This window comes from Crotalus tigris, unplaced genomic scaffold (genome assembly GCF_016545835.1).
Source record: "Crotalus tigris isolate CLP2741 ecotype Arizona unplaced genomic scaffold, ASM1654583v1 scf7180000018053.2689490, whole genome shotgun sequence".
Classification (NCBI taxonomy): Eukaryota; Metazoa; Chordata; class Lepidosauria; order Squamata; family Viperidae; genus Crotalus; species Crotalus tigris.
In genome coordinates, this window is record NW_024096796.1 from 604,978 (window position 1) to 627,538 (window position 22,561).

At 35.4% G+C, this 22,561-nt stretch overlaps 1 protein-coding gene across 3 annotated transcripts in view; it reads left to right on the forward strand.

Annotated features, from left to right (window-relative positions):
* Positions 1–3,849: 3,849 nt before the first annotated feature.
* The window catches only part of INPP5D (inositol polyphosphate-5-phosphatase D), an 83,339-nt gene continuing 64,627 nt past the window's right edge, over positions 3,850–22,561 (forward strand). For 2 of the 3 annotated variants that reach the window (XM_039347108.1, XM_039347109.1), the window contains exons 1-2: positions 3,873–4,141; positions 13,042–13,105. In XM_039347108.1, coding sequence (XP_039203042.1) covers positions 4,008–4,141; positions 13,042–13,105 — 198 coding nt within the window. In that variant the 5' untranslated portion in view covers positions 3,873–4,007. Of the gene's footprint in view, positions 4,142–13,041; positions 13,106–22,561 lie in introns of all 3 variants that reach the window. The other variant, XM_039347107.1, reaches the window with a different exon arrangement.

Here is a 22,561-nt window from a genome sequence, read left to right on the forward strand (position 1 = left end):
GGAATAAAATTGAATTACTATGTCTAGCTATAGAGAGCATTTATACACCATGCAAAGCAGGTTTCTTTTAACAATGGTTTGTTAAGAATCAAAAAACTATAGCGTTACGAACTATACTACAATAAGTCATGGTTTACAAACCAGAATGCTTGTGTTCATGTATCACACTGAATGACAGAGTGACTTTGATGTGTAAACATTGTTACTAGATTTTTTTATATATATATCCCACTTGTCCTTCATATAATGATTGTACTAATAGTAATATTTTCTTTTCAGATTAACATTTTCACTTGCTTACTTCAACCAAGAAACTGCCAGCAGTTTGGGCCATCAGATTTGCCTCTTTTTGTAGGACTCAACTTAGGAACCACTGCAAAAAATAGCTACAATTAAATTATTATTAGAAGTCTCAGGAAGAAAGTATCTGATGTTAGATGTTTGTTTGTTTGTTTTTATTTGAGTATAGTTTTGCATTATCTTCTAAAGTAAGGGCATCAGTTCTTAGAAAATTGGTAGGTTTGGCAACACATGGTTTCTTAAGAAATCTGTCCTAATTTACATAATTACATCTATTTCTCTTGAAATGCAACTTCTCAGCATTACAGCAGAAAAAGTCCATACATGTTAAGGCAGGGATCTTCAAACTTGGCCTTTTTATGACTTGTGGACTTCAACTCCCAGAACTGAAGTCATAAAAGGGCAAAGTTTGAAGACCCCTGTGTTAAGGAAATAAGTTGAAGTCTACCTTGTTTGCTAGTACCCCACTGAACATATGCTAGTTAATATAACCTCATATCCATTCTACAATGGGCCAATGGAGAGTTGTTTAATTATAGGAAGTGTTTGAAATATTACATGTATTTTACTGATTGCATGATAATATAAACACCTGCCACAAGCCATCTATAACGCAAGATGTTATTCGAGAATAAGAACATTAATATGAAAATGAGATGGAATAGAATCATTTAGTATAAGTGGCTATGTAAAGCCTCATGAAAGTGTCACAATATCATATGCTGAAATCATATTTGCCAGCTTAGCCAGCAGCAATGCTGCTTTTAGGACAGCATAAAGCTCAACAAAATTCCAACTCAAAAGGCTGAACAAATAAGCCATTTATATCTTTGACATTAGTTTGCAAAATTCCTTTATGTGATTATGGACATGACTACCCTACGGTAGAAGATTGTAAATCTTAAACAATATACCTGTTTGTTTCAGAGCTCTACTATTTAGCTCTTTATATATTCTCACTCCATGGAAGCCTTATGGAACTTTGTCTCACTGGCCTATGTTGCTACCTTATGCAGCTTTATAGTACTGAATCTATAGCAACAGCAATCTCAAGACTTCTTCAGGTGACATATCTTTTCTTATTCTCAAAATACAGAATAATAATAAGGTTCCTTATTGTTGTGCCTGAACAAATGTTATAGAACGTACAGTTCCTTGAACATATAGTGGTGATGCAAAATCCAGTCATTCAATGTTTTTAAAATTAGTTTTACTCCATGCCTTGTAACCCCTGCTTGAAACACTTGGGACAGTGTCTTTAGTACAGTTGCTATCCGCTGCAGACAGGAAACCACAGATTTTACAGTTATGCAAATATTATTGACCTGTCAGCTTTTTTACCAAATATAGCACAAGCTTTTCCCCCCACTGTACATTCTGGAACTCATTTGTAAAGAATATCACCCAAATCTTGTTCTTAGATTGTAGCACTGAAGGTCTCAGAACAAATGCAAGAGAATTAATAAGGTTCAGCCTTTGATCTTAGCCTTTAGATAAACATCAGCCACAGTTCATGTTACCAACTCAATCTCTGCTTGAACCTATTCCAAAATCTATGATGCACCTGATCGCTCCAAAAAATTAAAAAGCCTTCATTTGGATTTTTCATAGTATTTAACTCACTGTGAGAAATGCATTCTTTACTTAAGCTAGGAAACATACAGTAAGTGGTTGGTTGCCGTTTCCATCTTTACTTTGAGCCATCTTAACCAAATTGTACTGATAAAAGGGATCCGTTAAATATACCAAATTTTGCATAATTTGGAAGAAGATGGGGAAACCACCAGTTGTGGCTTCTGGGAATCTTAATTTTTTTTTTATCAAGAATGGCGTGTGTTATACATCTCTGCCTTTCTTCCTTCTTTTTCTTATGTTCCATCTGTTTCTGTTTGTATGTATTCATTGGATAGCATGGGGCTGCTCTGCTCTCAGTCATATGACCAGGAAGGAAAAATGAGGGGAGGCTTAGAATGGAGCAGTCACAACATTGGAGCCTCTCCCAGGGGAGGCATTGGAGGAATGTTTCAGCCCCCAAGCACCCTTTGCCTTGGGTAGATCCTGACTTGACCCAGCCAAGTATTAATTCAACCTTTTGTCTGCCAATTTCTCCATCCATACCGAATTTAGTTCTATTCTGTTCAGTTTTCAGAAAATTATTCTGCAGACAGTCTGAGTCCCAACACCCCTTTATAGTTTCTTTCCAACATTCCACTGGATTGGAAAGAATAATAATTTTGCTGGAGGGCACATTTCCAACCCTATGGCAACAGGAGGGAAATATCTTTCTAACTTTCATCATCAGACAATGTTCCAAAAATAATCTATAGTAGTTATCTTGGCACCTAAATAATCTGCTAAATCCCTTTGAGGTCCTTTGTAAAACAAAGGGATACTGCAATGAACAACCAACTGGAAAGATTAACTGGAGGAGAAACACTGGAGCAAGAGCTTTGGTCCACCTGCTATTCTTCACATGTCAGCAAAATCAGAGGCAATGGCAGATATAGAGCCCAACCTGCCTTGTGAAATGCTGAGGACAACACCATGGCTTCCTCTAGATTAGAGAGAAAAGGTTTTACAGGAAATTTTAGACCATACATTTGGAGATGTGGAGATATGAATACTACCAAAAACCCAGTATAAAAAAATCACATGCCTTTTTAATATCATTTTATCCTATCTTTCTACTCCATTTGAACTCTCAAGGCAGCTAACAATACGTAAATGAGAAGTACAAAACAAGCCTTATGGCAAGTTCAGCAGCATAAGGAAAAATCTGTACAAAAATCAGTTACTAATCAAAATTCTAGCTTTAAAGGACATGCATGTTTGCTGCAGTTATAGAGGCAAAGGGAGTAGGAAACAGCACAATTATTAAAGGAAGAGATTCATGGATACGAACACCAGAGAAAGTGTTTCAGTCTAAATGACTCATATCAGAGATTACATTCATTCTGTCACAAATACTAGGACACTTATTTTCTCTTGCTGACATGTCCCACAAATGCAGGGTCAGCGTTTTTTTTTTCCAGATTATCCAAGTATTGATCCATTATTTGGAATAATCTAAAGTTAGCACAGAAGCCAGAATGTCCTAAGTAGATATTCAGAGATGGTCTGTTCTTTATCAGCAGGTTAAACTCTTCCAGCACAATCAAGAATCACTAGCCACAATTAGCTCCTATTGATATCCCTGGAGACTTATTCATTTTTCTCTCCGCTCGCTGTATGAAAACTCACACAGTAAGTCAGATATAATAGATGAGGAGCAAGGAAAACAGAAGCAGAGTAAACGAAGAAATTAGACTGTCATGTTTTATAATGACAATTTAATTTAGGGGCAATGTTCTAAGAATAAGCTAATCCTTTCAAATTTCTGCAAAGTTGAAAGAAAGAACTAAGATGGAATCCCAACTACTTGGTGAAGGCAGTACTGTATAGTTGCATTGAGAGAGTGAATGGGGAGGTGTGTGTGGTTGGCCCATTTCATTTAGCTTAATTTGTATGAGGAAGTTCTCTGCTCTGTTTCCTTTCTCTCTCTCTGTGTCTCTCTCCACCATTAAACAGGAAGCTGAGTGAGTAGCAAGCAGCTGCTGAGCTCTGTGAACAGACAACTTTGAGATCTTTTCTTAACTGCTATCTGAGTAGTTAATGTTTCTTCAAGTTTTATTTTATATTTTGGGTTTTTTCTTTTTTAAATCCAAGGCATGGATCAGTGCTGGTATCACGGAAGCATCACTCGTTCAAAAGCCGAGGACTTACTTTCTAAAGTGGGCAAGGATGGAAGTTTTCTCGTCCGGGCCAGTGAGTCTGTCTCTTCAGCTTACGCCCTCTGTTTGCTGTGAGTACGGCTGTTGCTTTTGCCTCAGTTCACCTGCTCTTTTACTGATTTAATTCACAGAGAATTGGAAGAAGGGTCTTGTCCCTGTATGATGGGTGATGACATTTGAAGAAGTGTAGAAGAAGCATTAAAAGTACTTGGCCAATTATAGAATAAATTATCTGAAAAAATGGTAACATATTTACCAGAATTGTGGTAAAATAAATTTCATAATAAATAAACATAGGCATTGGACAAAAGGTAATTTTTAGAACATTTATGGAGCTAGCCATAAGATCTCATCTTCTTGTTATTTTCATTTTAGCAAACTGAGGTCAGACTAATCACTAGATTTAGCACCCAGGAACCAAATTTTCTTAGGAACTGAGGTATGATTGATGTAATTATAGATACTGTGTATGCAAAGACTTGATAAAGGATGTTGACCTGATTTACCTTACTTAGATTAATGAGATATTGCTTTTTGGGGGGGGTATGCTGGCGGAGTGTATACCTGGGAATATATGGAAAACATCTGAAGAAAATTGTTCTTTTCAATCCAGACTGCTTAATTATATAGAAAGTCAGTTAATGTAAATGTTGTAATTCAGCAGTGGAAGGATAGGCAAATTATATCCTTCAAAATTTCCTGGATACAGAAGTTCAGCAAAATCTAAGGGGCACAAGTGCCTTCTTCTTGTAAATTGTGCAACTTTTGTTCTGCATGTGAAGAACTAGGAATAATCAAAAAACAGTTCTAGTTCTAAATTGTTCATACACAGAGACCCTCTCATACAAGTTATTGAAAACAAATTATGCAGAAAATTTGCATTTTTGCCAGGAATGTTTCCTTTTCCACTGCACTCTATAGCAGAAATTCAATAATAGATCATTGAATTATGTTGTGGATCCTTAGTACTGTAGCCCTTAAAAATACTTATTTTTTCAATGAGCAGCTGATTAATTCCAAATAAAATCTCCGAATTATGAGTGAGGCAAATTCATATTTTCACTGGAGTTGGTGATGGTCCTATTATGATGGTTGGTTCAAATGTTATAGTAAATGAAACAAAATGTTTAAACATTATGTTTTATCAAAACTAAAACATCCACTCATACATATATATATACATTATAGCTTATTATGATCAAATAATCTTTGATTTTGCCTGATGAATAAGAAAAAGTTTGTAAAGAGGGTATAAGAAATCAAAAGGACAATTAATCTTAGTATTTATTGTAGGACTGCTGGAGAATATAGTCTGATTACTAAAGAAATACTAGTATTGTTTGCTAAGTTCTTTTCTCTGTGTTTTGACATATATTATATCTCTACTTGATGCTGTTAACTAACTCCTCTAAAAACGGTTGTCTGGTGCCTAGATTATGGTGTTCCTAGTGCTTGGCCACAATGTGATTTGTTCTGACATTTTAATTTGATAAATAAAGTTTATAATTTAAAGATGTTATCAGCAGATTAATTGATACTTGGCATACCAGGTTGAATTCCTGAGTGGACAAAGAGTAGAGGTAATACTTAAGTAAACAAATTAGGGTGTCTACAGAGTATGGTCAATGTATAAAAAAATATCCATAGCTTCAATTGCATAGTCATGGCTACTATTTTGATTTTTTTGACCACACCTGTAGTTAATGCTTCATTAAATAATATTCTGAAATCCATTTCTAATCTCCGTAAAATTACCTCCAGGTAATAGTTCTAGACTGTTAGAAGAATACACAATAGCTTTAAGTCATTTTTAGAACAAGGAATTTCTGAGCTGGTATTGAGCTGAATTGGTAGCATTCTGAGCGAGGGAATCTAATTTAAAAATATAAGATAATTCAATATTTAGTTCCTTGGTTTGGGCAAGTGTTGATCTGCTCAAGGTGTTTCACTTCTTGCCATAAGTTTCTTTCATGCAAAAAAAATGAAACACTGAAACTGTCCTTGAATGGAGAGTGGGAAATTTTCAATAATATCTTAAGCAGATCCATACCTTTTACAGCAGGATTATAGTTATCCATTGAAACAATTTTCCCCAATCAAGTTATTTTTAAAATGCCCTAAATGAATATAAATCCAATTTCTAGTACTAAATATACACTTTAGTAAATTACCTGGTGTCATTCTTATTTGATTGATACACTGCTTTTCTACTCTGGTGAATATTCTTGATTGTCTCATTAAATAAAAAAGGTTTAAACCTCATTTAAATTAACAATAAAATAGGTATTAAATAATTTAATATTTAAAACCTGGGGAAATCTTTATTTGATATTATATTACTGTGATCTTGAAATTTTAGTTCTTCCAGCTCTTTTTAAAAAATGTTTATTTTCATTGCTTTTAAAATGATAACAAAATTGATTTTAAAATAAAAAAGAAAAGAACAAAACATAATGATAATAATAAATATATATTCATTATCAAAGAAAAAATCCATAGAAAGTATTTTTAAAAAGTGAAAAATGCAACAAAGAATCTGTTTAGTTGATCAGCTGTCAAATTCCATGTACTAGATATGTAGTTCAAGATAATATTATACTCTGAACATTTTAGCTTTTATCACACAATCATGTTTATATAATGCACTACTTACTCCCCAAATTAAGTAAGCATGGGGCATTGTAAAAAAAACTGCATTTTAAAGAAGTATTATCCTTATTACATCTCCAATAAAATGCTGGTTTTCACATTTCTTTTCTATACTAATGTAATTGAATCCAATAAATTCTAATATTTTGTTATGTAAGTCTGAGATCCATTCACTATCTTGCTATAGAATGCTGCTGTCAAACTCGATTGCATCACGTGACATTTCATGATGTATTGCAACATTTTTTGCCTTTGCAGAGCCAGGGTGGGCATGGCCTGTGTGTGATGCATCCGGCCCATGGTCTGCCAATTTGACATACCTGTTACAGAAGACACTTTCCCATTGTCTAGACCAGGGCTTTTCAACCAGTGGTACATGTACCATCTATGGTATTTTGCCTCATGACAGGTGATACATGAGCAACTGTCCTAGAGAAGTGTAGCGGGGGAGGGGAATGAGCCGAAGCGACCCAAGCCTGAGGGAGTTTTACCCCCTTATCTTGAGTCTGTCTATGGTTTTTAGAAAGTTTTATTTGAAGGTAAACAGGCTTAAATTAAGGCTAAAGCTTTTTGCAATTGCTGAAACCTTTCAGTCTTGGATTGCAACATTGTGACACGTGACACGCCTGAGGCAGCTTAAAGAAAAAAAAACCCAGGAGTTTATGTGTTTCTTTATTTTGTGAGCCTTTCTGGCTTTGCACTTTATTCCCGTGTTTTTAAGGGTACAGAGAAGGAATTGGGGGCTGCATTCTTACTACACTCAGAAGGGAGAGAGGAAGAAGGGCTGACCAACTAGCTCAGGTGTCTACAAACTTAGCAACTTTAGGACCTGTGGACTTCAACTCCCAGAATTCCTCAATCAGCCATAATGGCTGAGGAATTCTGGGAGTTGAAGTCCATAAGTCTTAAAAGTGCCTAGTATGAAGACCCCTGAGCTAACTGGTAGTGGTGCATATTAATAAACATGGATACATTCATCATACATTTGTCAGTGCAAAGGGAAAGTAATTCAGCAAAGGAAAAGCCACTGAAGAAATTAAAACTGGTACTTTTTTCTTTTTTTTCTACAGTTTGTAATATTTTATTAGATTATAGAATAAAATACAAAAATACAAAAGCAAATAGTAGGACACATTGGGAGGAAAAGGGGGGGGGAAGTGAGGGGGAGAAGGGAAAAAGAATAGACTTCCTCTGTTGCAGTGTTGCAGTAGAAGGAAGCATAAACATTGAACCTCAACTTTTTACTTTTCCATAATATTATAAACTAGCCATTTCTATAACAACAAATGAATTTAATCAGTAAAACCCAAAATCCCCCCTTTTTCTAGTTATCAAATTTTTGACACCTTGCTAAGCACTGGTGATACTCAAAAATTGTCATGTCCTAAAAGCGGTACAATCTGTGAAAAGGTTGAAAAGCCCCGGTCTAGACAATATAGGAAACCTAATTCTTTATTCCACTCTTTTCTTAGCACTTGCATATCAAATTGAGTTACTGATAACAAATATCTAATAATGATTTTTAAGTTTAAAGGAATTAACAAATTGTTCTATTATCTCAGATGTCTCAGAAACTGAAAATGCTGCTAGTCCAAATAATGTTAGCAAATATTGTAGCTGTAAATATTTCAATATCTGATGTGTACTTTGGACCACCTGATAGATAATGAATTTTTAACACAATGTAATAGTTAGTCCAAAGTAAGTTTCCCCATTTCCGTCCAATTTTTCCATATCACCATCTTTGATCCAATTTTTAAAGTTGGGTATCCCCCATAAAATCAATTTACCATGGGAAAAAGGTATTAGACTTTAAAAAAAACTAAACTAAAAGTTATAGATTATATATATTTGTATCATCTAAATTTTTGATGGTCTTTTTTTTAATTGAAACCATATAAAGTCTAAATAATGTCCTAAATTCAGTTTTAAACACAGCAGGAAATGCCTCCTCAGCTTTACTAGAGGCTGAAAGGAACATTTTATCTACATTTCAGTTCCACTTTTTCAAGGTATTTATGGATCCCATCAGCATTCTTAATACTCTGTTCTCAGAGAGCTTCACAGATGAAAAATGACAAAAGCTATACATCCCATTATCATATATAAAAAATATTTGCTCATTATCTTCTTTATTTAATGGCAAATATTTAAAAGGTATCCTCTTATAAAATGATTAAACGTTTCCATCAATTTATCTTGATTTATAACAAGGAAATCTTTTGTATTTTAATATTTTATTTAGTATTCTTTCCTTTGTTTGGTGGAATATATAATAGTGTACTGTTGTGAAATTTTATCATGAAGAAAGAGCTCCGTTACTTAAAAATATACAGAGCAGATTCCTATGCCTTTTATTAAAGAAGCACATTATCTGGTCAAATATTAAAATCCAAGGCTATAAATGTTTACTTAAACTAATGAAATCATTCAAAGTATGATTGTATTTGGGGATAATTTTGTACTTTATTTGAGCTGCATATGCTACATTTTCTGAAATTTCTACTCCATTGTTTTTATTGTAGTAATTTTTATCATTAGTGCTAGTGGCTAAAAAATATAGAATATAGACTAACAGAGTTGGAAGGGACCTTGTAGGTCATTTAGTCCAACCCCCTGCTCAGACAGGATTCCCTATATCATTTCTGACAAGTGGCTATCCAATCTCTTCTTGAAAGCTTTCAGTGATGAAGCACCCACAACTTCTGAAGGCAAGCTGTTCCATTGGTTGATTGTTCTCACTTTCAGAAAATTTCTCCTTATTTCTAGGTTGAATCTCTCCTTGATCAATTTCCATCCATTATTCCTTGTCTGCCCTTCAGGTCATAGCCTGTGAAGATATGAGCCAAAAAGCTGAAAAGCAAAGTTTGTGTATGTGATTATGAAACATATATGATAGCCTTACAATTAAAAGGCATTGTGCAAGCATCTTTCCTCTTCTTGCTTAAGAGGCTTTTTAGGCAGTGAGAAGCAATTTTGTGAATGAGACATGATTATGATATGATACAACTCTCATGTGGAATACTATTTGATTAAACAAAAAGTCCATCTCAAACCAATGGTACAAACTTCTGTTTTGCAAACTGTGCAGTTGGCATTTGGGAGATGAGTCTTTTTCCCTATTTCTAGGCATTCCTGCTCAACCACTTCAGAACCTAACACATCACTCAAACTCAGGGCTCTGAGAAGAACCAAAACCCAAACTCTGAACTTAATCCTTTAATCTTGTTACAATGCCTGGGTTTTTGGTTTGGTTCTCCTCAGAGCCCTGAGTTTGGGTGATGTGTTAGGGTCCGATACATACATACATACATACATACTCCTGAGTAGATTTGTTCTTCTGGACAGCAGTAGCTAATCCCTGCCTCTTTCTGTCTTTCTGTCACTGGACAGATCCATAACTTTCTCCACTGAACAGCAGAGAAGCTGCAGGCTTCAGCCTATTCCGGTTGCTGCAGTGCTGCCTGCAAAACTATCAGTTTATGTCTACCCAACAAGCCTAAATTTGGTGAGAATTAGGTCTTCTGGTTAGTGCTACACAAAATCTTAAGACTGTATGGCAGTCTTACAGAAGATGGAAGCAAGTCTGTTTTTTATTATAAATTCTCTGGCTCTTCATATAATAATTATAATTATTATGACAAATAAATTATAACTAATAAATAAATAATTGTATTTTAACTTTTTTATGGAAAGTTGGACCTTTCCTCTTCAATAAAAACACCACACTATAAAATCCTGCCTCTAAAAAGAAGGCTTGCAAGTAAACCAACTTCTCTCACCAATTCTAAGTGCTTGGCAGAAAAATTTCACTTTCTGGACAGAGCTCCACCTTTTTTTCCTCCTAATGAAGATGGTACAGGTCACAATTAGCAATAGGATTAAAACTTCCACTGGCATGAAGCAGAAACCATTTTCCATGCCCCTAATTGCATTGTGGAAAAGACTGTTTCTGTCAATTTCCCAGTTGGAAAAAGAAGGGGGAAATGTCTAATCCCCCAGTACTGGAAACTCTATGGTCCTGCCCTCCCAGTTTTAGAATTTGTTTAATCCTAATCTTGCTGCAAATTACAGTACACTAGTATCAGATTCAGAGCTGCATAACTCTCTTGTGGCCAAAGTCTACACTTTGGAGGAGGAATCTGCACATGTAGTATTTATTTCAGTCTTGCCTCATTTCAATAAAGTGGCTCTCCTATCCCTCCACTCTTTCTGATACAGAAACAAACTGTTGATCTGAAGTTAGCAGAAGTTGCCTCCAAAGATTCTGCAGATTTTTTTTTAAGTGGCTATAAAAGTATAGTTGGGCCTGGAACAAAAGGATATTTCTTAGAGTGATATTATTGAACATCTTTTTTAAAATTAAATTTGAATTTCAGTAACAACTCTGATGAAAAACAAAGTTTTCTCTCCTTTTGTTGTTTCAGAAGAGCCTTCTAGACTGCCTTGTGTGACTACCTTCCCTCGTTCAGAGTTTTATGAAAGAGACTACATTATTTCTTATTTCTATCTCTCTGTCATTTCCCAATTTTTATTTTTCCCCTCTGAGAAATTTACTTTGAAATTGCAACTTTTCCTAAAATTGTGACTTGAAATATTTTTCGTGAAGCCAGGCCAATCAGTAAATTTGTACCAGCATTTTTTTTAAAGTTATGAATGTGCTGGAATTATATTAAAATTTAATGAAATTTGTACAAGGCAATGCTGCTCTCTGCTAATTCCATTCTTCTGAAATAGGAGGCTTCCTAATTTTTCTACTTAAACATCGTTTCTATTAAACATCTTAACTATACTGATATAAGGCACAAGGTCCTATAAGGGTCTTAGCCACACTATGAATATTGCTGTCAGGATACAGTGCAAACACAAATCTTTTTCTACTGTAGCAAGGTTATTCCACTCACAAATGAAAAGCATTATTTAAGATAAAGAACAGCTAACTCAGATTTATATGTAAAAATAAAGAGGAATAGAGTATAAAATAAATGCAATGGAAAAGTAGTATCATTCACATATTAGGAAAATTTTAAAAGTGTTCTGGACGATATTGTTAAGGATATATTCTATGACATATCGATCAGAAAAACAAACCTAAATCAATTCATGAGGGTTTTTTTTTTGTAGATAGTGATAAGTGGAAATCATTGGCATAATAGGTCTCAAAGAAACAAGCGAAAGCAGCTTTTTGTGAGAAATTCCATAGTATTATTACCTTTGAAGGCATACATTTGCATTTAATAATCATGGTAACCACTGGTGGAAATGCAGTCAATGAATCTTCAGCAACTTAAACTAAAAATGCAGATTGCACATCTGGCAATTTGAAACCCAATATATGTCATTTTTGCCATTTCTTCAGTGCACCTTTAGCATTTATTCAGTGCACAATTTGTTTCAGCAACTGAAGCATCAGCACACCAACTGGAGAGAGTTCCTAATTGGAGAAAAGTGTGAATCCAATCCAGCCAGAGGAAGCCAAGCCATTTGTGTCAAGAGCCCTCTTCCATTCCATTTGGAAGGGAAGGATTTGAGTGCATGTGCAATAATTATGCACATTGATATACAGATGACTGATTCTGTGATTCAGGATGCTTATGTAAAACAACCAGCAGCTACTTTCTCTTCCTTTATAGCTGAGTGAAAAATAGCTTTGTCAGCTGATATTCAGGTGCAGCCCTTTCATTGTAATGATTTTCCAAGTACCCCTTGACTTTAATTTGACAACTGTTCTTAAAAAGATTGGAAATTATTTCATGGTCAAAAATGAAAAAGCAGCATGCAGACAACAAGAGATGCTTTGTTTATTACTTTGTGTGTACTTTCTGATACTAAAAAAATTTTATTTTAATTTTTTTTAAAAAAATCAAGCTTGAAATTCATTAAAGCTTTGGGAATTTCTGTTCTTTAAAAACAATGTTCTTGGGGACAAAATATTAACATGAATCTTCAGATTTATTTTTACAAATATGTGAGGAAAAATGGAAATAGATATCAAGACTGAAATCTTTTCAGATCAAAATCCTACAATACTGTACTGAAATACTCTAGCTATTCTTACATCATGGAAAAAAAGGTTGACAAGACTTTTTTTTTTAACAAAAGAGGGGTTTTTAAAGGACAAAAGCCTTTAGCAGTAGATTGCTATTAGCAAGATAGAATTAAAAGTATAGTATCTGAGAACTGACAGAAACCTTTTCATAGGGAAAACTAGAGTGGATGCATACCTTATAAACAATTCTGGGGACTGTTCAGAATATTGGATGGTTTCCCAAGATGATTTTTTTTCTGAACTATTTTAATGTTTTCTCTTCATGCATTCCAGGTATCAAAACTGCGTGTATACTTACAGGATTCTACCAAATAAAGAAAATAAACTAGTGATCCAGGTAAGCCCAAGTTGACTGCTAAATATGGAAATCTCTTTTCTTGTGTCTGCTCTCTTATAGGAAGCCAGGAAAGAAACATAACTTTCTTTCAGCACTATAAAGGCTTGTATGCAACACAGTCACCTGTTCCATATCACTTACAAGCACTGGTTCTGACACTGGAAGTCTGCTTAGAGCAGCACAAGGATCAGTCTCTTCCTTCTCCAAGCTAATTAGACTCTGCCTCCTTCTCTGGACTCTTGATTGGATGACTGAAAGCATCCTGAGGTTCTGTTTTGAATGTAGACCACATAGAAAGGTGCAGTATCTTAGCTATCCTCTCAGTTAACTTTCAGTCAAGGTCTAAGAAAGGATGATGTTATCTCCTTTCCTTTATATTTTTCCAGCTCAGAACAGAGCCTATTTTTCCAGCTAGTGCTAAGGTATGTGTTGTTGCGTCACACACAATCTCAGAGGGTGGGTGGGCTCCAGATATTTTTAAAAGGGTAAATAGTTTGTCCAAGTAGTTGCTCATTACCTTTAAGAACAGTTGATGCCCAACTGTTTATCCCACCTAGCCCTCAACTATTTTTGAAGAGGGGGGCATTGGTTGTACTGTAGAGTAGTCTGCACAATCCATTGTTGTTGTCAGACCGATGAAAGCTGTGTCACATTGTTGTGATGGAAGCTCCACTTTTTTCATATCTACACAAAGTCCACAATGCATAAACAGAAAGGGTGGCATTTCTGTTGTATTAGTGTGATGCTACTTTTATCTCCCTTCTCCGTCCCATAGATGCTGCTGTTTGGCAGTTATCTGGTGAACAATTTTATTAAAATCTTCCAATATTTTCATAATCAGAGTAAGCAAAGCAGGTTTCTAAAACATTTGTCTCAGGTGTCATTAATGGTCCCAGATGTCATTCACAACTGTCACTGTGTTTCCATCAATCTGCAGCAGCATTTTTTTTCTAATATTATAACATCTGGCTTAGTTGTACATCTTATAGCACCCTTTCTATCCTGTTCTTGATACTCTATTTATCTTTTCTTCCCCCCCCCCCAACTGTATTTCCATAAGACAATTAAAACAGTTACATGTTTATCTCAATCCAGTGATATCCCACTAAAAAGGGTTATAAAGTAGCAACATTTGCTTTGCATTATTTTCTTCACATTTTCTTTTGCTCTCAGGCAAGAGGAAGACATGTGGAGCAAAAAATAGGTTAGGGTTTTTTTCCTTGCCTGAGACTGTTTTTCAGTTTGCACCTAATAGGTGAGCAACTCTGCAGCATTATACAATGGCTTGGAGCAGATACCTACTGTAAGTCCTAAATGCAAATGATAGCACACAAGTGACTTTTCATATTCACCCTGCTTAATTCACAGAAACACACTAAGATATAATGCTATATAGGATTAGAAAGTTACCGCATGGTATTCATCTTTATATACCCACCAAGCAGAAATGCATTTGGAAAAAAATAGCAAAAATACCAAAACAGTGTTTTGATAATACTAAAAATTCTTACAGAGATGGACTTGTGATGTCAATAGCTTTAAATATATAGAAAATCTTTGCAGCTGATCTGTCTGTATATATGTGATTACAATAGTGATATATGATCTTTGCACTAAATTCTGTTTTATTTAGGAAACTAATCTTAAATCCTTCAGTTTACGAACAGAACTTTTGTAAAAATTTCCATTGCTAAGCAGGGCAGTTATTAAGTTGCACATTATTTTACAATGTTTTGGTCACAGTTATTAAGCAAATTGCTGCAGTTGTTAAGTGACTCATGTGGTCATTAAGGGAATCTGGTTTCACTCATTGATTTTGCTTGTTGGAAGCAGCTGGGAAGGCTACAAATGTTGATCACATTGCAGGCTTAGTTGCCAAGTCACGAGTTTTGTTCCTGTTGCAACAGTCGTTAAGTGTGAAAAATGGTGAGAAGTCACTTTTTTCAGTGCTATTGTAACTTCAAATGATCACGAAATAAATTGTAAATCAAGGATTACCTATATCTGGGTAATGTTGGGTTTCCAAAAATCTTGTTATCTTGCTGTGGTATTCTGAGCAGGACTTACTTACTTACTAGCCTAGGACAGTGGAAATCATTTATTCAATTTGGATTTTAATTCCAAGATGGAATTTCCTTCTCTTCTGGAAAAACTTCCAGATGGCCCAGTTTTCTTGCTGAATTATTCTTCTGAGGATAGAGAAGAAGCAGCCCAATAACCAGTATCCTTGTTGACCTGATGAAGCTCCAAGTGAGTGGGGTGATTACACTTTCTTATCAAACAGGAAGTAGTTGGGTTACTGCTTCCAGTAAATATTACTTAGTAGTATTACTTTCAGTGAACCTTACTAAAAGATTAGTGTCATGACATGATGTCATCTAATATGGGGGGGGGGAAATGCTGCATAAAAACCACTAAACATTTTGATAAGTTCTAGAGTAAGAAATAGGACCTGTAAATTTGTGGGAATAAGCAAAGCAGTGTATTTTAGTTATGTAAGATTTAAATTATGTGAAATTTAAAATATGCAAAATACAAGACAAGAACTACAAAGTATCTATAAAATTTATCCTGCGCAAACAAAAATTAGCCAGTAGCAACTATCTGACTCTTTTTGTAACTTTGCAGAAATAATGTAACTGGCCTTTTGTAACTTTGCAGAAATAATGAGTTCCTCTAGTGCAGGGGTAGGCAACCTCGGCTCTTTTATGACTCATGGACTTCAACTCCCAGAATTCCTGAGCCAGCTATGCTGGCTCAGGAATTCTGGGAGTTGAAGTCCATGAGTCATAAAAGAGCCGAGGTTGCCTACCCCTGCTCTAGTGTGACTGGAGTGGTAACTTGAACTGTATTCTGCGTTTCCTGCAACTGGCCTTGCAGCTGACATCAGTAACAGATATAAGCTGTGCAGAGGATACAGAGTGTGTCAGATCCCCTGTGAGCTGTTCTAGAGAATATAGGCTACATAGGAACAATGTCTGTCCCTGCGTTTAACTTTCTATTAACCTAGCCCAGATATTTGTTTGTTGTTAACAGCAGCAATCAGAAATATTGGTGCAGATATAGATTGAATTAAATTTTTATAGTCTTACACTAATTACAGCTAATTCAGAATCTAATCCAGAATGTGTGCTATTCCTACATTTGCCCATATGAGTGCATATCACAATGTAGGACCGGTTACGTGAATAATAATGTATTATCTTCTTGTTTTTGATATTCAGAGCTAATGATTCTTTTTTTTATTTATATGACCTGACATTTTGTCAAGCTTTGAAAATCTTAATCTAATAGAATGCATACAATGTTAAATTCAATGTTTTTGAATGTGATGAAAGAGTGAAGAAGACAACACAGCAGGCTAAAATTTACTATCAGCTTCAATCACTTCAATTAGTGACAAGAGATTATTGCTACAAATAACGGTTCTATGCAAGTTATTAACAAGTAAGCATGAGAAGTGGAAAGCTAAAGTTTTGATTCCCAGGGAAGCACAGGAAAAGAGCTTTCTAGGACTAGACATGCTGTAAAAGTTTCACCTCTTCAGTGACGGATAACTGTCTATGAATTCACAATAAGATATAGCTTGTAATCATGAACTTCAGCCTTATGGATGCATGCTTCACAGGGTTTTATAATTTCCTATATTTGTCTATGTTTTCTGGGCCAATTGAAAGTTTAGGTCCTAAAGCTCTGGAGAGCAAAGGATTGCCTATTACTGTGTGGGTAAAACAAACTTTTGTTAGAAAATGTAGTGTTAAAAACCCAAACAGTTATAAATTAGCAAGAGTATTTTGGCTTTTTATATATGTGTATAATCTAGATCTCAGATTACTGAAGGATTGCCTCTTTCCACATATTCTTGTTTCTTAGTTAAATACTCCCGTGGCCTTTTTCTGTTTTATAGATTAAGCAGGGAGATCCTAGAAAAAAGAATCTTTATGTTTAAGTATAGTAATACTATGAGCATACCCCCTGCCTCCTTCCTCACACAAGATCTTTTAGGATCTTATTCTAAAACTTTAAAATGCCAGCTAATCTATTCTGATATTTAATAATATATTTAATTAGTAAATTAATCAGATTTTAGTTGTATTGAGAATTGATTTAATTATATTTATGGTACCTTTATTTAGACTTCTAAGTGCTGGCTCTAATTGTTTCATTGTCTGTTTATATCTACTTTTTGCTATTGCTTTGATTGTATGTTATTGTTTTATATTTTAAATCATTTGGAGACCATCTAATGAAACATGGGATAGAGAATTGAACTATTAAATGAAATAATTTAGTAAAAAAATTTTTGCACTCCTTGTTCATGTAGATTAACTTTCTTCAGTTCTATAAAGGGCGTATGTGACTTATACGATCCATACTGTGATTATTGGCTTGAATAGTTGGCTGGGAATTATGGTAATTACAGTTCCACTTATTTGGAAATTATATTGGAAAAGTCTGGTGAAGAATAAAGCTGTCCAATATAACAGTTTTGAAAAAATTACCTTTTGATCATGATTGAATAAATCAGTTCCAAGTGAGAGTTTTTGCCTCACTTTGAATATATTCAGTTGGTTATAGCTGCCATTCTGAATTACAAATACTTCATTGCACATTTTCCATGTTTGTTACTCTTTGGCATGGATGATTCATAATATGTAAGATGACGATAATGATGATGACGACAATGATGATGATGATATCAACTATTCAATCATGTCTAGTTCTTCATGATTCTATGGACTAGCTCTTTCCATCTTTTCATATCTTGTATGGCTTCCTTCATTTGTTTTATGCTCTGGCTAATACATATCAGTGTGCAGAAAATATTTAACTCAATGATCTTTCCAGTTACAGAATTGAACATAAGAAATACAAAGAGGGCTAGAGCTGACCTTTTGTCAATAGTGGTTGGAAAGAGAAAGTACAATGTGATATTTAATTATAGTCTGTTTTTAACACATTTTAGGTGATTACCACAGGCATATACAGAGCAGACTTATTTTTCCTGGTAACCCTGGGAAACTAGAAGATTTTCAGAGAGAAGTGGATGCTATTTAAAATATTATCATACTAAGTATTTGCTTTAAAAGCAAATATCTGGTCTTAGCAGTTGCTTTAGTAATTTTAATAAGAACAATGCACTGTTATCCTAAGCTATAACTACATGTAGCTACCTAAAGTTATCTCCCTTGGATATCTCAAATGCTTTGTGCATGTCAGAGAGCAGATATCACAGTGGGAGGCAATATAAAATTCTTTTGCAAAGGTTTAAGAGATTCTGTATTGTTTGTAATGTCGATTTCATGGGGAATTTGAAAATACAAATGATTATAACAGGTGATGAATTTTATAAACCATCATGAAAATGATGGTAATAATTGAAAAAAAATACAAGGATACCAACACTGATGGATCACTGTTGTTATCCTATCAGACAAAAACTACTAAGTAAGGGGTGGCTTTGTATTAGCATCTTCAAGACTAACCATCTGTATTGGGGAAGAAATTTTGTGAGCCATGGCTCAGCTCATTGGATACAGAATCTGTTTGATAGTCCAGAACTTTAAATACAGAGGATTAAATCAGGTAAAAAAAAACTCACAGGGAAGTGAATGTGTTTACACAATATTGTGTAATATTGCCTAATTACAATACTAGTAGTATTTACACTGGTAGATAATATTCCCTTTGATATGGTTGCCTATCATCCTGAATTTCATCTATTTTTTTTCAACCTATTTCAAATTTCCAATTATACTTCTGCAAGGTGAATAAGTAAATAAAATCCATTGATTTATGTATTAATGAGTAAATTAATGGAAGTAGAAATTGAATATGAGTTTACCTGCTTGGATAACATACAGCTTGAGGTGTGTTGAGGAATAGTTCCATTTTGAAATCATAATCCATTCTTTTTTCCCACCATCCTTTCATAATTTTCTTTTATTTCCACAGTTTGTTAAAGGCAAAAGATAAAATACCTTTAGAATGTCAGTGGTACAATGTTTCATGTTGACTTCCTTTATATAATGTGAACAGCAGTTTTTTAAAGATATGTTTTTCAGGAATAGCTAAACTTGAGACAAGTTATGAACAGTTTTTTGTCAGTCATTCCAGCCTGTATCCTGCTCCTCCTCATCCCCATTCTGTTTTCCTTTTCTCTGCATAGATGTCTTCAAAATAGTCTAATTTATGGTTGGCTTGTATTTTGGGAAGCAGCTCTTTTTCTCAGGTCACAAGTTTTTCTAAGGTTACAGGATTACAACAGTATGTTTGTAGAAGAGTTTACAATAATATTGATGTAAGGCTCTTCGCTGAAGAAAAGTTTTAAAGCACCTGTCAAGGACCCTGCTTGTTCTGGATCCTGAACTAAGATGCTTTGTGATTCAAGACCAGACAGATAACTCAACGAAGATGGTTACAAAAAAAAATATTTATTCCAGGAATACTTGCAGAACTCACAGTTTTGTAGTTTCATCTGGATGTTGTATATTTGTCCATCTTTGTAGGTAAAATCAGTAATTCCTCTATATTCACTTTAGCCTTGTTACAGATGATGTCCATGCGTGCGGCATGGTTGGTTTCGCACAAAGACAATTAAACACGAGCTGGCACGTAGCCAGAATATCCTGTGATGAACTTAGTAGCCCGTCCCACTGACTTGTTAACATAGGATTCACTGAACAGCTAAAACTATATTACCCATAAGCCATCTCTTAAGGAGACAGAGTTTAACCCTATAAATGCCAAACATTCTAACATGCAGCTCTATATGCTCTGGTCAGGGTTATATTGATCCAGCACACTCCCCACTTGGAAATATAAATTTCCACTACTAACTAACTAAAACAGGCAAAAAATGTAGCATTGAGGCATGCAATTCTCAGTGCTAACTGACTATTAACTATAATAGGCAAAAACATGGTATCAACACATGCATAACTATAAGGTAAATACAAAACATGCACAACTATAACAGAGATAAATAAGGTGTTACATCAAACAATGCCATCATGAGGTAAACACAAATACAGGACCAAATCGGTGATCAGTCTGGTGCAAGAGTCTTTGAGTCATGATCTGACTCACGTGGCTTCATGATCTGGACCTCAACTTGGTGGACTAGTTCATAAAAACTGGGTGGGGCCCGGTGCACAAGTCCCATGGGCCAAGAGTTCTGGTATGTGTCCTTGTCTCTCAGCAAGACAAGGTCTTCTTCCTGTTTTACTCTGAGATCTAAATGTTTATATAGAACACTGGAAGTTTTAAAGAAGAAACTGGATAGCCATTTGTCTGAAATGGTATAGGGTTACCTGCCTGAGCAGGGGGTTGGACTTGATGACCTCCAAGGTCCCTTCCAACTTTATTATCGATCATCGCACAGTCAGCCAGATGTTCAGACTGGATTTGGCATTTTGTCTACCTATCGAGTCCTTACCCAGGACCTGGGATAGGCAGATGTGGATGTTTGATGGTATTACAGGTATCGTCGCAGGATGGAAGCAGTTCCTAATAAGGCCGCCTTTTGCAATTGACTAATAGCGAATTTGTCAATGCCAATGGTGTTCAAGTGGTGCTCCAGTTGTTTTGGGATTGCACCCAAGGAGCCTATGACTATTGGTACTACCCTTGCTTGCTTTTGCCACAGTCTTTCTATTTCTATTTGTAGGTCTTTGTATTTTGTTATCTTCTCCAGTTCTTTCTCTTCTATTCTGCTGTCTCCAGGCACTGCCACGTCCACTATCCAGACTTTTTTGTCTTTCTTATCGACAATTGTTAAGTCTGGGGTGTTATGTTGCAGGTGCTTGTCTGTTTGAATTCTGAAGTCCCAGAGCAGTTTAATTTTATCATTTTCTATGACTTTCTCTATTTTATGATTCCACCAGTTTTTGCTTACAGGCAAATGATATTTTTTGCAGATCTTCCAATGCACCATTGTTGCTACTTTGTCATGCCGCTGCTTGTAGTCAGTCTGTGCAATCTTCTTGCAACAGCTTACCAGGTGGTCCACTGTTTCTTCAGCTTCTTTGCATAGGCGGCACTTACTGTCTGTTGCTGTCTTCTCAATTTTGACTTTGTATGCATTTGTCCTTAAGGCTTGGTCTTGTGCAGCCAGAATTAGTCCCTCGGTCTCTTTCTTCAATTTTCCTGCTCTTAGCCATTGCCAGGTCTTATTATTATCTGCTTTCCCAGCTATTTTTTTCATGTATTGGCCATGTAGTGCTTTGTCTTCCCATGCCTCTATTCTGTTCTTCATTTGGTCTTTCTTGTAGGCCAGTTTGGTCTCTCCAGTAGTTAGTAAGCCTTCCTGATATACTAATTTCAGTGCATCTTCATCATTGTTCTTCAGATATTCTTCCAAAGCCATTTTTTCTTCTTCAACCATCTGATGTACTTGTAGCATTCCACGCCCACCTATTTGCCTTGGTAGATAAAGTCTATCAATGTCACTGCGTGGATGAAGGGCATGATTCATTGTCATTATTTTTCTGGTCTGCCTATCCATTGCTTTTAGTTCTGCTTGAGTCCAGTCCACTATTCCAGCTGTGTACCTAATGACTGGGATTGCCCAGGTGTTGATTGCCTTTATGGTATTTCCTCCATTGAGTTTGGACTTTAAGATCTTCTTCACTCTCTTGATGTATTCACCTCTAATCTTTTTCTTGACTTCAGTGTGCTTGATGTTGTCAGCTTGAAGGATACCCAAGTATTTGTAGTACTCTTCCTCATCCAGACTCTTAATGTTATTTTCGTGGGGCATCTTGATTCCTTCAGTTTTCATTATTTTTCCTTGTTTGATAGTAAGTGTGGCACATTTGTCCAAGCCAAACTCCATTACAATATCTTGGCTATATACGGACAGTGTTGAGCAGCGATTCTATTTCAGATGATGTTTTTCCATACAGCTTCAGATCATCCATGTAAAGGAGGTGGGATAGTCTGGCAGATGTTTTTGATGTTTGATAGCCATGTCCTGAGTTATTCAGTATTGTTGACAGAGGAAACAGTGCAATAACAAATAGTAATGGTGATAATGAATCTCCTTGAAATATTCCTCTCTTGATATTAACCTCTCCCAGCCTCTCACCATTGATCTGCAACTGTGTCTTCCATTGTGCCATCGATCTTTGCACAAATTTTCTGATGTTTCTACTGACTCCTGTTATTTCTAGGCACTTTATTATCCAATCATGTGGCAGAGAGTCAAATGCCTTTTTGTAATCAATCCATGCAACATTCAGGTTGGTCTTCCTTCTCTTGCAGTTTTCCAAGATCATTTTGTCTATTAGGAGTTGATCTTTTGTTCCTCTGTTGTTGGGGCGGTTTCCTTTCTGCTCAGGTGGAAAGAGATTGTTTTCAACTAGATGCTGTTGCACTGCATCAGCTACTACACCAGTTAGTAATTTGAAAGTTGTTGGTAAGCAGGTAATTGGCCTGTAGTTACCTGGTGTTGCC